Below are 15206 nucleotides of genomic sequence, written 5' to 3' on the forward strand. Positions count from 1 at the left end.
ATTCTGTGATTCTGTGATTCTGTGAACCACTAGGGTTGGTAGTCACAGGATGGCATATGGCCTAACAGCAGTGAAGCAGGGCAGCAGGGAGAGTGGGGCCAAACCATGAGAGGAAAGAAGAGTGAATGTGAGAGCTTTGCAATACACCACTGATCGGGGAGTGGAGGGCTCAAAGGTGCATCTTCAGAGGACCATTTCTAAGGAATAGGTTGGGATAAAAGGGTCCTTGGTGTGGTGCAGGTTGTTCTTATGAGAGGCACTGGGTATGGGACTGTGTTCAGAAAGACATGGCATAACAAAGCATCAAGCTGGCCTGGAGGGTACCAGCTTGACAAAGGTTTGGGGAGAGACATGGGAGGGGTGAGCAGTGCCTGAGCCAGCCGTGGTGCAGGCAGCACTGGGCAGAGCGGGATCCAGGACTCCAGAGCAGAGCAGTAAGAGAGGAAAAGGACAGCTTCATTGCTGAACAAAGAGAGGTCTGCACCATCCCTGAAACAGGAAAGGGCTGTCTGGCAAAGCAGTTGGGAAAGATGGCTCGTGACTGAGTACAACTGGATGGCAGGGAGATAAGGCACCGGAGCAGTGCAGGCTTGGGGGCTGTGCCCAATGAACTGAGTTCTTCTAACCTGTCTGCCAAAGAAAACCTCCGGCTCACACACAGCTTAGCATCTTTCTGCAATCTGTAGCTGGGAACAATGTCAGCAGCGACTGGATCAGATACATAACTTTTCCTTTGCTTGCTATCAGAACATAAGGAGGAAAAAAAGGGAAGAGAAAGAAAGACAGATCTCATTCCACACGAATTTATGGAAAGCCAAGGAAAAGCGCTTGATGCAAAAATCTTGCACCACACATTTCGAAATATATGTTTACACAACGATAAATGTATAAACAACAAGTCGATGGAGCTACTGCAAATCCAAATAGAAAAGTGGCTTAATTATATGTGCACCCTTTAAACCCACTGCTGGAAAGATTATCATATTTGCATTAGCTAGATTTGTTTTGTGTTGGTGGGAGCAGAGAGAGTCAAACAAAGACTGCCTGGAATTCAAATGTTCTCAGGGCCTGGAAAGCTGAATCCAGCCGGTGGTTTGTGATGGCCCCACCACAAAAGAGCACAAGCTCTTTTGCATATAAATAAATATTGAGAATGAGTGAATTCTGTGACATTGGTGTGTAAATACCACTACAACAGCCAAATTCTGTGCCTGCCACGATATCTAGCACATGAAAAATATCCCAGCCCTTCTTCAGTGTAGGCTCTGCTCCTCTTCTGATGTGCCTGGTGCCTTTTGAGGTCTGTTAATGTCTTATTGTCAGAATACAGGAGAGTAAAGCTCATGTTTTATACATGCTTTCAGAGCACCCGTGACTAGTCATTATTGAAAATAAGATGCTGTTTTAGATGATCCCTTGATCTCTTTCATGGCGGCAGATTCTGCACTCTTGTTATGAGATATTTTCAATCACAGAGCCTATGCACTTTGGCATTATTGCAGATTTACCTTGAATGGATAGTTTCCTTCATGAAAAACCTCTGTAAAGGGTTGTGGAAATGTCCATTGACAATTATTCCTTGGGTGAAATGTTTAGACTTTGAAATGACTCCTTGTATTACTACAACACTCACAAAGCTTGTGATAAGATGCATAGAAAATGTTTCGCATAACGTCTGAGCAAGCAAGCCTACAACACTAGCAGCAATTTCTGAGTAGCCAGGAGATATCTGAAGCCTAACATGAATTCTCCTGCTGGCTTTTGTTAGCATTCAGAAAGCCAAATGGAAAATGATCATTCTGCTTCATAGCAGGATTTCCAGTCATTGAAGTATATCTTTGTTCTGACTTGGAATGAAAATGAAACATTTCAAAGTTCTCTGAAAAGCAGGCGTTAGAAAAAGTGTTTGGAACATTGAAAAAAAAAAAAGGAAAGTATTTTGATCTCTGCTAAGCAAAAGAAAAATTGTGCTAGAAAAAGGACATTGGTAACCCAGAAGTCCTAGAGGCTTTGGAGGTATTGATTGAGCACAGTACCTCTGTGCTGGTATCTTCAGGCCTTCTAATCTCACTGGTTTTCTGTGTATCCTGACTCTAGGTGAGCGGATTCCTTGGGCAATGGCCATGAATTCGTTCAGGCTCATGAGTTCCCACGGGACCTGGGAAGTTAAAGAGTTCGAGATCCAGGCAAATCTAACAGACTAGAGACAGGATCCATCTCACCTGGCTTTGACCATACTAAAGTTAGACATATGGTTTAAACTAGTTCCCTGGCTTGCCTTCAGTCAATGGAGGGCAGTAGCCATTCCCAGCGGGCAACCCAGACCATAAAAACTTTATCCTGTCTGCTGGCATTTTGATGGTTCCCCATCAAGAGTCAAGTTTATCTTACATGACAGACTGTAATTGCAAGGCAATTAAACTGACATCTCTGAAAGTTCAGTTCAAGTTTTGCACTTCTCCCATCATTGGTACAATCAGGGTGAAAAGTTGGTCTGCAGTGGGTCTGCCGCTCTGTTAACTGCTCAGGAGGGCTAGAAATTAAATTTCATCTAGGATTCCTTCCTTCTTTTCTCCTTCCCTCAATGCTGTAAATCTGTAACTGGAGTAGCTGCAGCAAGAGATCTCAAACTGGGGATGAAATCCACAACGCCCATTTGTTCTCTGTGGTGGCATTATGCCAGTTTTGATCCAGCTACAGATCTGACCTCTCCAGGGGGGAAGAAAATTAAAGAATTGCAATGAATATGCCTAAACTCCTTAGACATGCACAAAACAGCAAGCACAAATCCCTCGCTGCAGTTTTAGAAAAAATTACTTACATTGTCTATGCAAATAAAGGAGAGATCCAGAAAAGCAACTGAAATTTTAACTAGCCTTTGTGATTTGCAAGCTGATGGCATATGCTGAGAGCATTGCCTTTGGACTCCAGTTGCCACCACTGGCTCCCTGTACCTCCACAGAGGACATTTTTAAAGGCCAACACCTATTTAAATAAGCAAAAGAGAAGCAGCAGCTTTCCTGCTCAGGGTGTAAGAAAAGAGCTAAAATATTGCCTGGTTTTTGGGCTACTCCAATCATAAGATATTAAAACATTTCATGTATTTGTACTGACTTCCTTAAAGCACCAACACAGATTTAAGCAGTTGTTAAAGTGTGTTATTGGACTAACCCGTCATGGAATGCTGCTGTGGTGAAGAAAATTTCTACAATTGCTTTAAAAAAAGAGGTCACTGCAAAAATGGTGCTTTCAATCAGTAGCATACCCTGACACAGAAAGATACTGCTGAAGATAAGATACTTTAACTTCCCATCCACAGCTGGCAAGATAAAAAACTGCTTTCATGCTTGCGGAAAATTCATTTTTGGCCCCCCAAAGCATCCTGAATATGTTGCAAGAAGCACAGACTGCCCAGTCATTATAAACATACATAGGAGAAGGCAATGAGGAATTTAATTCTCCCTTCAGAAATTTCAGAATGCTCTACCAGTGGGTGATGGGATCCCACCCAAAGCATACAAACTAAACTGTTCTTCTGAAATAGCACTACAGGATGCATCTGGGAAGAAGCAGAGGAGTATGATTTCATGAAAAAAAACAACTCTAGCCCAAATTTTGCCCCTGTTAAGTGGGAGATCTCTGCTAAAACTCTAGAAAATCAAGTTTGGTCCAAACAGTGACGTTTAAAAAAAGGTATCACTGGCTGCCTTTAGGCTACAAATCAAGTTGCCAAACCTTTTAAGGTTCTCTGGGGCTGAGAAAGTTCAGAATGAGTTGTACATGAAATGTTTTCATGAAAGAGTGCAGACATAGTCCTGAAAATTGGTACACCCACTAAGCTGACATCTCCAAAGTTGAGAGGAACTGGTTAGAAAGGTGGGACTGAGAATTTGCTTCTGGTGCTAAATTACATCTAGGAAAGAAATATCTGTTTAAAAGCAATTTAAAGAGGTAACACTCCAGGGAAACAGTTGAGGAGGAAGGGTGAAATTTCTATAGTCTTCTATTGCTTGGTGTTAACCATGGATCCAGTTTAGAGACCATGATCACCCAGCAAAAGCTTCATTCTATTGAAGAAAGTTTTGTAAACCTTTCTTAAATCCATTCCAAATAGAAGAGCAATGGAAAGCAGTTCCTTTCTTTGCATGACAACTTGGGAGATTTTTCATTTCTTGGGTTATCAGAAAACTTCTGTGTGGTGGTCACAGCCGTTGTGTTGGTAGTTTTCTCTGTGTAGTTGTTTCTAGTACTCACCAGCTCTGATTTTGTGTCCTCCCTGCTTGCAGGTGGAAGCACGCCTCCTGGTATAACTGCACCAGCTGTGCCTAGCATCCCATCTCCCATTGGGGTGAATGGTTTCACTGGCCTCCCGCCGCAGGCTAATGGGCAGCCCGCCGCAGAAGCCGTGTTTGCTAATGGCATCCACCCTTACCCAGGTAAGCCAGACCAATGCCGTGCCCACAGCCTGCTCCTTCAGTCTTAGGAAGACTATGTATCTTCATGGACTTTGTCCAGCATGAGCCACCTCAGAATGGTTATACCCCACACCATCAAGGTTCACTCTAGCATCGGTGCAGTTGTTAAGCACTTAAATCTGGATGATAGAAATCAAGGGCATGTTGGAAATGGAAATTTTTTTTGCTGAAGAATTGAGTGCTCATCTGCTGCATGATTTGTCTGGTGAATGCAATCAGGACACACTGAATGCTTTGCTTTAGTTAAAATTTTATCTGAGGCCAGACCAGTTTGTGCTGGCAGATCTCCTAGTGGTAGTCCCAAGGGTCATGCTCCAGGCTAGTCTTGAAGGAACTGTGCTAAGCCTGTTTGCTTCTTCTAGTGCCCACCATTGGCATCTCCTGCTGGGATTCACTTTCAGCCAGGTGGCTCTGGGAGGACAAGTCCAGAGAGTCCCATGGCTGCTGACCCAAACTGCTACCTGTCTCAGACCATGTGTGCAGGCAGGGTGTGCTGGTCTCTGAAATACTCACTGCATCCAAATCCTGATGCCTTACCAGGCCTGGAAACTGAAGGTCCTTTAATATAGCCACAGAATGGGCTCAGCTTCAGCCTTTTGAAGTTCACCACCAGAGAACTGCTACTGGGATTCGTAGACTGTGACTAGCTCAAAAGATGCCAGTACCAAAAGAGTAATTTTGCAAGCCCTAGCAGTCAGGAATGAATGAATGAAGCTGAAAGATGCATAAATACCTCTATACCTTTAGTTACAAACACATGGACACTCTGAGGCTGTGTTTCACCAAGAACTCAGGAGTTTGCAAGTCCTTAATGTGCAGCTACATTTTTTCAGTATCCTCAGGAATTGAGGCAGCTCTCTCCTACAAGCTGTACTTCTGCTAGGAAGACATTCCTCACCATTGCTGTACACACACTAATAATAACAATAATAACAATAAAAATTTAAGTAAATGTTACTAATTGATCCTAGTCACCAGCTGGCAAAGGAGTATTTTACCCGGGGCACTCATAGATTGATCTAGACTGTTAGGAAATCAAACATTGAGTCAGATGCTCCAGCCAAAAACCCATAAAACTCGTAAGAAAAAAATTCTTTCAATCTCAGCCAGTCCTGAAAACTCAGAATATTCAACATCACAGGGGACTTCATGAGCTACAAGGAAAAATATCACCTAACACAGAAATACAAAAGTCTTACCTAGTTACTGCTTAGACAATGTCACTGAAAAAAAAAAACAACTGTAAATGTAGCAAGGAGCAAAAATGTCAAGAGTATTGAAAAAAAAAATTTCAGTTCCCACTTTCCCACCTTTTAAACATTTAGCCATGGGTTCAACTTTAATCAGAATTGAAATCAAGAAGCTTACTATGCTAAAAGTTAGGTATGCATGTAAGTGTTTGTAGCAGCTTAGAGGGATAGTGAGCTCTTGGAGGCTTACAGAGGCATCAGGAGGCTGGAGGGAGCCCTTAGTGTGCTCAGTGAACTGAGCTGCAGCAGCAATATAGCACCCTGTCTTTAAGGTTATATAAATATAGCCATCTGTTCGACTCTCCATCTAAGTATCTATCTGTGTGCCAGTCTATCATCTCTCTGTTTATTCATCTATTTCTATGTCCATCCTTTTTTTCTGGTTTATCTAGCTCCTTTTGGCTAATCTTCCATGATCCATTACTGCAGATATCAGAGAAAAGATGATCTTTCTAGATGAATCTTCATGGCTCGAGTTTTTGTTACTATCTCCAAATACTCCCATAATTAACAAAAGCTTCCAGTTAGGTATTTCATCCATGGTTATATAAAAGTCAGTGGCCTTAATCTGATTCTCTCTGAGGCTTGGAGACACTTGCTCAGAGTTCATAGTAAGTCCCTGCGCAAGCACCAACAGCCCAACACACCAAAAGGTGACAGTCATCCTCGCTCCACTCTACTGCAGGCAGAGGGGCTCCTTTCTGTGGGTAAAGCTGTTATCCAAATAGTTCGCTGTGTGTAAAGTTTGGATTTATCTGAGTGTACCCTCAGCAATGCATTGATCTTTCTCAGTGTTCAGCTCCCCATAATTTAGTGACAATGTAAGTCACAGCAGAAGTGTAATGGGAACAGTGGCAAGCCAAAGCTTCACCTCTCATTTTACCTCTGCCTATCCTCACTAGCAACGAAACCCTGAAAGCAAGTTCCTTTATATGAGAATGAGTGTAGGACACATTGTGTATTTGCTGTGTCCTGTTCTCTTCCTTCTCATAAGCATTTATGCACTTTCCAAAGCTTTACTCCTTGCCACATTATTGAGGCCTGGAGCTTAGCAGCATTAAAAAAAAGGATTAGATATTTATATGGGTAATGAGAACATCCACAGTCACATTAGACTGGATAAAAATGTAGAAAGGACACAAACCTTCATGTTTTATGATGCAAGCCAGCCACTAATTGCTTGGGGTTAGAAAGAAATTTTCATCACTGGGCAGCTTATTCCATCATTGTTCATTATGGGATTTTTTGCACTTTCCTCTGCAGCATCTGTTACTGGCACAGCCCTGTGGTTCTGCATGTATGCTTTTCTAAATGCAATAGCAGAAATAAAATATTAAAGCTAAGCATGCGATTGCACTAACATTATAGAAAAAAAAGAACATGTCAGTCACCATCTGAAGTCAGCATCTTCCAAACAACTTTCTTTATGGTATATCTCTCATTCTGAAAGTGGCCAAGAATGCTGCAGTATTATGTATAAAACCATAGTTTTGCTATGGTTATGACTCCCATATAGTGCCTAAAGCCTGAATTTTGCTCTCAGATACTCTCTCATACTCCACAAAAAACTCAAATGTGGGTTCACACCATGATATCCTGTAGCAGAATGTTCTTTGTTCCCTGAAAATAGCAAAACAGGACAATCAAAATCTGTAGAGGGATAGCATCCACATCATTCAGACCCAAATAAATCCCATTAATTGTGCAGTTTTTCTACACAACAACCTTTGTGTCTGGCTATAACATTCTTGATGCTGCATCGAAAGAACTGGAGAACTCCACATTCTTTGCACTATAAAAGCAGTTCCATATCATGTAATTGTATTTACTTCACAGTTTTGCACTTTTATTTTTCTGTCTTCCCCTGTGATCTTTTCGTAAGATTCCCGTCATCTGGAGCAGTGACACACACAGTATCATTTGAGTCAGGATACTGAACCATCCATGGCTTTGGGGCAAAGGCATGAGTACTCTGCACGAACCTACTCACCACGTCTTTAATCACAGCCCCAGTACGTGCTGGAATTTGCTTTTTCTGTACCTTTGACCAGGCTATAGATCCATGCAGTAGCACCAGAAAACCGTTCCTTGCAGACATACTCTTTGCAAGCCTTGCTCTCACCTTCTTCAAGCTCAGCCAGGACATAACACCTCACAGTGTGCTTTTTGACATGTACAAAATTACATGGGAGTAAATGTTTCCCATTCCACTAGCCTGAGCCCCTTTGGACATCTGGCCTTTCTGTGTACTATAATATATATATATATATAATGTCTGCCCTTTCGTCTTTTGGCTTGCAGAGCTATTGAGCATGGCAATGTGTCACAACACGTAGTGGGGACAAAGAGCATAATCTGTTGTGCCATGATCTTGTGAGTCACTTTGCAGCAGCGCAAGAGCATTTGCCATTTCCACATTAGCCATGGTAACAGGGATTGTGCTCTTCTGCCAAAGCTCCTTAGCCACCCAGAGCCCAGTGTCTCTCTTGTAGCAGTGTGAGATGTACAATAACAGTGGAGACCATCTGCATCAGTTTCTGCTTTGCCTCACGCCATCAGCCCTCTGCTCTCTGGTAACAGGTCCTCCTCATACTGAACTGCTTTGTGAAGAACTAGATAAAATGCTTGCTCCAAAAATAAAGCCTACTTGGAGAGAGAAAGGGAGGGAGTGATGAGAAAATGAGGAGAGCAAAGGGCAGCAAATGAGAGAGGAGGGATTGCTTATCAAAGGATCAGTAAAATGAGGGGACTGGGAAGAGGCACAGAGCAGAGCCCCCAGAAAGGAGTGAGGACGACTGTAGTGTTCTCCCCCAGAAGAAGAGGAAGTACACCCCAAAGCCTCCAATAGCTCCCAGACAAAAAATTAATCCTCCTGGGCCAGGGGGTGTCCAGCTTGACCAGAGCCAGGGGTGAGCCCAGTGGTACAGTACCTTTGTGAAGCCTCAGACAGGAAATGCTTTCCAGGATGTTGAGTTCTTCAGTGCACTTGGTCGGGGCTCAGACTGCTGAGGAAAACAAAAGCAAAGTACCCTCAGTTGCTCATAATACATTATAAACATGCCGCCTCATCTGCTGTTCTCAGCGATGCAGTGGTTCTGACTGCCCACCGCTGCCAAGACTGGCTCTGTCTCTCCTCTCTGCAGATATGGCAGAGATCCCCCTACTTCCCTTTGCCTACACTGTGAGTATGTCTGGCCTAGCAAGACAGCAAGCTCCACTTTCATACCCTGTTTGGGGCGCAGCCCTCTCCAGTGAGGACTTGATGTCAGTACGAATGGGCAGCCAAGCCTTTACGCCCACGTGTTGCCAAGCCACCGTTGAGATTGGCAGTAAAGGTGTCCCCCACGGGTGAATTCCTGTGCTGTAGAAACTCATGTCTTAGGAACTGAACCGAGACCATCAATTCATTTTCCCTGGCTCAACAAAGAGCTATCAAGCAGTAACCAATTTCACCCATTGCCAGCAGAGACAGGATTCAAACTCCATCTGTAATTATTATCATTACCCAAGCTAATTTTGCAGGGGAGGAGTTGCTGGCATGCTAATATGACAGCCTTATCTATTAGCTTGTCAGTTAGTCAGCAGTGCTGGTGATGGGCAGGCTGCTGCTCTGGACCAGTCAGTCCAGGATGGGTCCTGATCACGACAGACACCATCCAGTGGCATTGGCCAAGATCAGGGCTTCACTTATGCAGAGAAAGAAAGGGACTGACTTCCCCTACTCCGGTGTCCACCCTGACTTTTCAGTCTTGAAAAATGTCAGACAAGAGGAATTTAGAGGGGAGGTGATTCAGGAGGACAGAAAAAGTAGAAACTGCATCTGTAGAAAGTTAGGGATAGACAAGCCCCATAGAGTTTAGTCCAGACATACACCATGCCCTAGAAATGTTCCTAGCTCAGCAGCCCCAAGGCTGTTACTTACTACAGGAAATCTTTGGCTGTGTTGTGTTTGTCCACCCTAAATCTCTGGGTGAGAGCTTTCGCGTTCATATTTTGTATCAGCAGTTCCAAAACTGCAGCAGTGAGCACCTGAAGCATCATTATGACTAGGAAGCATTTATTTGACCCATTTGTAACAATCTGCCACGTGCCATAAACCACGCTTTACTGGTAAAATAAATAAGTGAAGGAATGCACTCATTAAAAATATAATAACAAGTTGCCATCTTCAATTGTAGTCTAAGCTACTTTAATGATGCTGTGTACTTCCAACAATCATGCTGCAGCTGTAATGAATGAGGTTGTTTAAGGCAGTTGTGGGAGCCTTTCCAGAGCCAAAGTGTTTTCTCCTCTAATCTGGAAGAAGGTGTAAATAGAAATCAGGCTCTGTGCTGGTGTTTTCAGAGACACCTAACTGAGTTAAGACCTTGAGCTTTATTTTCAAAGGTGACTTAAACTAAGCTCCCCAAAAATATAGAGTTTGGTGCCTTAATAGCTTTTAACATCTGACCCTGATTCATATGTTTCTGGCTTTAGGAAAGGGAGGGAAGTCTGGTCCTGACTCTGGTGTTATATCAGTGTGTCACCTTGGCCACTTTCACCTCTCCTGTGTTTCTGAGTCTTCTGTGTCTTTCTTGCTTTGTCCACTGGAAGATCTTCATTGCCAGACACAACTCCCATCACATATTTCCATCTCAGCAGGGGCCTGATTAGGGACAGGGCTTGGAGTTGGGTCCGTTAAGAAAATAATAAAGATAATCCTGATTTCCAGTGATGAACTATATGAATTTCATAGTAGGGCCGTATGTTGTCCCAGACAAGCATCTACGATACCTGGGGATGCTACCAAAAGGGCTTTTCCAACCAACAGGATGGAGAAGAGGGTACAAACACCCTGGTTTTTTTGGCTTCTTTGGCATGTTGTGGAAGGGGCAGAGGAACAATATGTCTTACTGAGTGGTGTCCAGCCCCTAATCGGTGAAACAAGACTATAAAACACAGGATCAGTCTCTGTTTTCTGCAGGATCAGCACATTCTTTCTGTTATTGTAGTTATTGTTGTGTCTGAATACCTAATTAATAACAACAGTAAACGCTGGCTTCTTTAATCACAGCATCAGCTGTCCTAATCAATCTTAATAATATGGAATCTGTACTATGGCACCCATGAATTTTAATCTACATAAATTTCTTAAGACCTCTCACAAGCTTGTTGTATGAAATGATATAATTATGGATATAGATTAGGGCTGTAGAGAGTGATTTAAATTGGATTTAAGGAGAAGGTGAACAGAGCCCTCCCACTCAGTTATTTATTTATTTATTTATTTTAATCCTAGTCTTCACATGAATTATTTTTTTTTTGCTGTCATTATTTTATTTCTCCCCCATCATCTGAACAGCACTGTCCCTCTTTGATTGTTCTCCTCCCCAGCCACTCTCCCAGAGGTGACAGTGGCCAAGCTGTGGCTCCTGGGAGAGGTATAAAATACCTTCAGGACAGCCAGAGGAATGAGTAGATGGGGCAAAGCACAAAGCTGTGGGTCTGGGTGATAACACATTTTTGTAGACCTGTGCAGGGAGCAGACCTGCAAAATAAAGTTAAATAGATGGAGTAAAGCATGTCTCTTAGAAAATACATAGGATATCAGAGGCAGGGGGTGAAGAGGACGTTATATAGGTGTAAGGACTCCTTCCACCAAACTGAAATCCCAAGGTGTCTTAGGGGCCAAAAATGTGGCAGACCTTGCTTTAGTCTCTCATTAGCACTGAGCCCCTCTGATTTGAAAGCAGATTTCCTTGGCTTTCTCTTATCCAAGCTGGGACACAGACACTGTCCCACACCCCGCTGAGGGGAGTGGATGGTCCCCTTTTGATGGCTTAGGAGGTAACCGTCATCCTTTTTCCTCACCACCTCCACTGGCTTCAGTGCAGCTCCTCCTGATTTACACCCCTGACTATCACAGCAGACTCCAGCCCTATGTCCCCAAAAACCATTTTCACCTGAGGCACCCATATAATAGTCTCGGCCAGACACTATAGCTGGGTTACTGGCGTCTCAGGAAGGCTTCTTTATAGACCATCATTTACACTGATTTTATTTATTTTTACCTATATGCTTCATTCTGCCACCCCAACCCTTTCATTCTCTGACAAAAGCTAAATGTCAAGCCCTAACACACTGAATGCCCCTTTAAAAAGCTGGATTTCAGTCCACAGATATATCAGCATAAGAAGGCTTCCTGGTGTTAATTTTTAAGCACTGGTGTTTCATGCTGACTTGGGAAATCATCCTTCGTTTTTGGCATCAGGAAGAGGATTGGGAAAGTGACATTAACGAATCTACTTTCTTTGAAGGACCTGGGAGTCATTTCTTGACTTCTGCCTAATGAATAAGTGCTGCCTTCGTTAAATTTATATTTATGGCCACATAGTAGGTCATTGGCTTGTTTTATGTCTCCAGGTTTATGGAAGGTTATCTGCCATGGTCACCTTGTGGCATCTTGGCCAGGATCGTCTTGCAAAGAGACAATTGTATCTGAGCAGAATTTTTCCCCTGAAGATATGGAAATTATCAAATTAATATAGAGGCAATGTCCAGGGGTAAGGCTCTTGCCCTGAGCTGCCAAATGAAGTTACTATTACTATCACAGTACACCTTTAGCTTGCCCTGGCAAGTCCAGATCCTCAGCTTCTGTAAAGCAGCAAGGATACATGGACTTTAGTGGGGCTGACATGATTGACAGTAGTCCTCTGGCCTCTCAGGAGCCTCTCTGCTTCTTTCGCTTCACCAGTTGATCCTCAGTGTGTAGATCACATCATGTTTAATCTGTTAAATGTCTGTATGCTGGGTGTAAGTTCTTTATGAGTCTGGCCACAAGGAAATCTATTTCAAGTGTTATCTATGGGCACATTTGCACAGTCAGTCACCAGCACATCTAAGGACTTTTGATGATGCTGCTATTTATAGACATGCTAGTTCTGGTCTAAGAGCCCACTTAAGGTTCTTTTTGTGCACACCCTATTAAGTTATGTGTATCTTATGGAGGAATAAAGCAACCTTCCCTCATGGTCTCCTTGTGCTGAAACACAGAAGTTATCCATGTCTCTCCATCATTTTGAATTTTAGCATGTGATGTGCTCTAGACTACAGTCACACATAACCCCTGGAGCAGGTTGGCTCTGGGTTGCGAGCCTCTCATACATCTGAGCCCTTGCTGAACTTCTCATAGGTCATTAGTATGTAGGAGGGCTGTGACTTTACTGAACACAACATGGCCACAGGCTCCTCAAATGTCTAATCTGTGCCTTGGGATTTCTGGATCGATACCAGCTGTTGGCTTCATGCACACTACAGCTGGGAGCACAGGCAGTTATGTCCTTTGCTAGTTCTAATTCCTCTGGGAGAGTTAGAAGCAGCATGAAGATATGCTCACGGCTGCCTCCATGGTACCTTGGCTCCGTGCCGGAGGACCCAGCCAGCCCTGGAGTCTGTGTCCCTGTATCTCCATAACCCATGTTGATCAGTATGGGCACATCCACTGCACTGAATTTACATCTTCATTTGCTGAGTAAACACACTCTTTGAGCTAAGGAAGAAGAGTTCTTCAGTGAGCTGAAGTCTTCATTTTTTGTTTTTAAGACCTACTAAGTTAAATTCCTGCATGTGGTGACTGACCAAACAGCCAAGGTAAAGTGTGAAACTACAAATATAACACAGAGCCCCAAGCCAGGGATTGCCGCCTCCCCATTTTGTCTCATCTTACAGCCCAGTGATGCTTTTGACTGTCCCCTTTTCAAGAGCATCCAGGGATGGCTGGGTCAGTGTTACAGTCCTGTGGGTTAGACCAGTCATCTTACACCTTCTTTACCTATGAGTAAATGATTCCCAGCTTGAAGCAAAGCTGATTGAAACCAGGGGAGAGTCTTCCTGCTGGCTTGCATGTGCTGTGAGCCAGGAGGAAATTACCTGCATGATCTGAGACACCAGGCAGCCTCCTGGTCCTCCTGAGAAAGAAACACTTGGTTAGATACTACCCTTGCTGACAAGTCATTAAGACTCAGAAAAATAATGAACTGTAAAAGCTTTGTGTGGGAGGGAAAAAGTCTGCATTTAAAGGGCAGTTGTCCCAAACCCTTTAAATAAAGCTTTTGTCCAGTTTTCATATTTAATCTTAAAGGTGAACTATGATTTTTAGTATATGTTTCCTAAGCAGGATGGCTTAGTTACAATAGGCAGAGCATGGCTCCAAAGGCAGCCGAGATATCTACAGATGGGATAAGGAGAGCAGCTCTGCAATGAAGCAGATGGTCCTGTTCAGGACATAAACCCAGCTACAGCTGGGAGGGGGGCGGCTCCCAAGTGTGTCCAGATAAGGCGAGAAGTAAAGGAAAGGACCACAGTCAGACAGGCGCTGCTCAATGACTTCTCCCTTATCAACAAAGAGGTGGTCATTGCTAATCGTCAGCATGTCAGAGAGACAACAAGCATACCTGAGTCCAGGCTCAGCTGGAGAGGAAGGAAATGCTGTGAGTCTATCTCCTGAGCAGTGGCGACAATTTCTTCCTCTAGCTTAAGTGTAGTAAAGGAGGGCAGCTGCCCTTAGGGCAGACACAGTAGATCATCTTCTTTAGTGCAGACCGCAAAACCACAGTTGTCTTACAAAGATTTGCTCCCTTTACTACATGTCCCCTCACCTTCCTCAGGAGATATCTTCTACCTGACAGGGCTTGGTCATTTTGGGGCATCCCGGTTATTATGAACCATTCTCCCAAAGGAGTGTGGGAACTGGTGTATCACTCAATCTTCCTTAGCCATTCAGTTTTCTTCTGGAGCAATGTGATCAGCATTTTGTTTTTAGAGGATAAGAGTTTTGAGCAGAGGTTAAAAAGAATAGACTTTAGCTGCTTCCTTCTTCAAGACAGCAGGAGTAAGTGGAAACAGTTTTTATGTTTCCCCAGCATTTTCTCCAGTTTACCAAATCATTGATTCTTTAAAAATATTGCTTTACATCTCTACTATGTTTTACACTGATCCCCCACAGGTTTTAATGTACTATTCTCACACTGGTTTTTAAGGGGTGAAAATCTTAACAGTAGGGCAGTGCTTTCTCATTTCATATACACACATATTGAGGGACCTGCCAAAAGTCAGATAGGAAATCAGCCAAATTCCAACCTAAGACTGAAATCCAAATTCTTTATTCCTGTGACTACTCCACCCTCAAAGTCCTTGTGATACAGCAATGCCCATAATGAACAAGAGCCTCCAAACCTTAGACAGCTAATTGGGTTTATCCCCTCAAAGCTTGGTCTTCTTACCATTTCTCCTTGTATTTTGGGAGATTAGCACAAGATCTTGCAAGCTTCCATCATGGTCAATGGTGATCTTTGAAGTTAATGTTCAAGCTGGTATTTGCATCTGTAAGAAAACACTTTGTCCCAATTCCTTGGGTCCTGTAACACTCACATTTGCCAGCTTCCCCCACACTTTGCCATACAATCAGTCTGTCCTTGGATAGGTCAACAGCACTGGATTTCCT

General features: G+C 43.3%; 1 protein-coding gene across 1 annotated transcript in view; it reads left to right on the plus strand.

The window, feature by feature from the left end:
* Nucleotides 1-4286: 4286 nt before the first annotated feature.
* Nucleotides 4287-15206, plus strand: part of LOC104546882 (CUGBP Elav-like family member 4) — a gene marked incomplete at its 5' end in the record, with an annotated part of 65767 nt that continues 54847 nt past the window's right edge. Inside the window, one exon of the mRNA XM_010192387.1 lies at nt 4287-4436. Within this exon, the coding sequence (XP_010190689.1) occupies nt 4287-4436 (150 nt within the window). The remainder of the gene's footprint in view (nt 4437-15206) is intronic.

The sequence above is a fragment of the Mesitornis unicolor genome, unplaced genomic scaffold, assembly GCF_000695765.1.
Source record: "Mesitornis unicolor isolate BGI_N332 unplaced genomic scaffold, ASM69576v1 scaffold12269, whole genome shotgun sequence".
In the NCBI taxonomy this organism is placed as follows: domain Eukaryota; kingdom Metazoa; phylum Chordata; class Aves; order Mesitornithiformes; family Mesitornithidae; genus Mesitornis; species Mesitornis unicolor.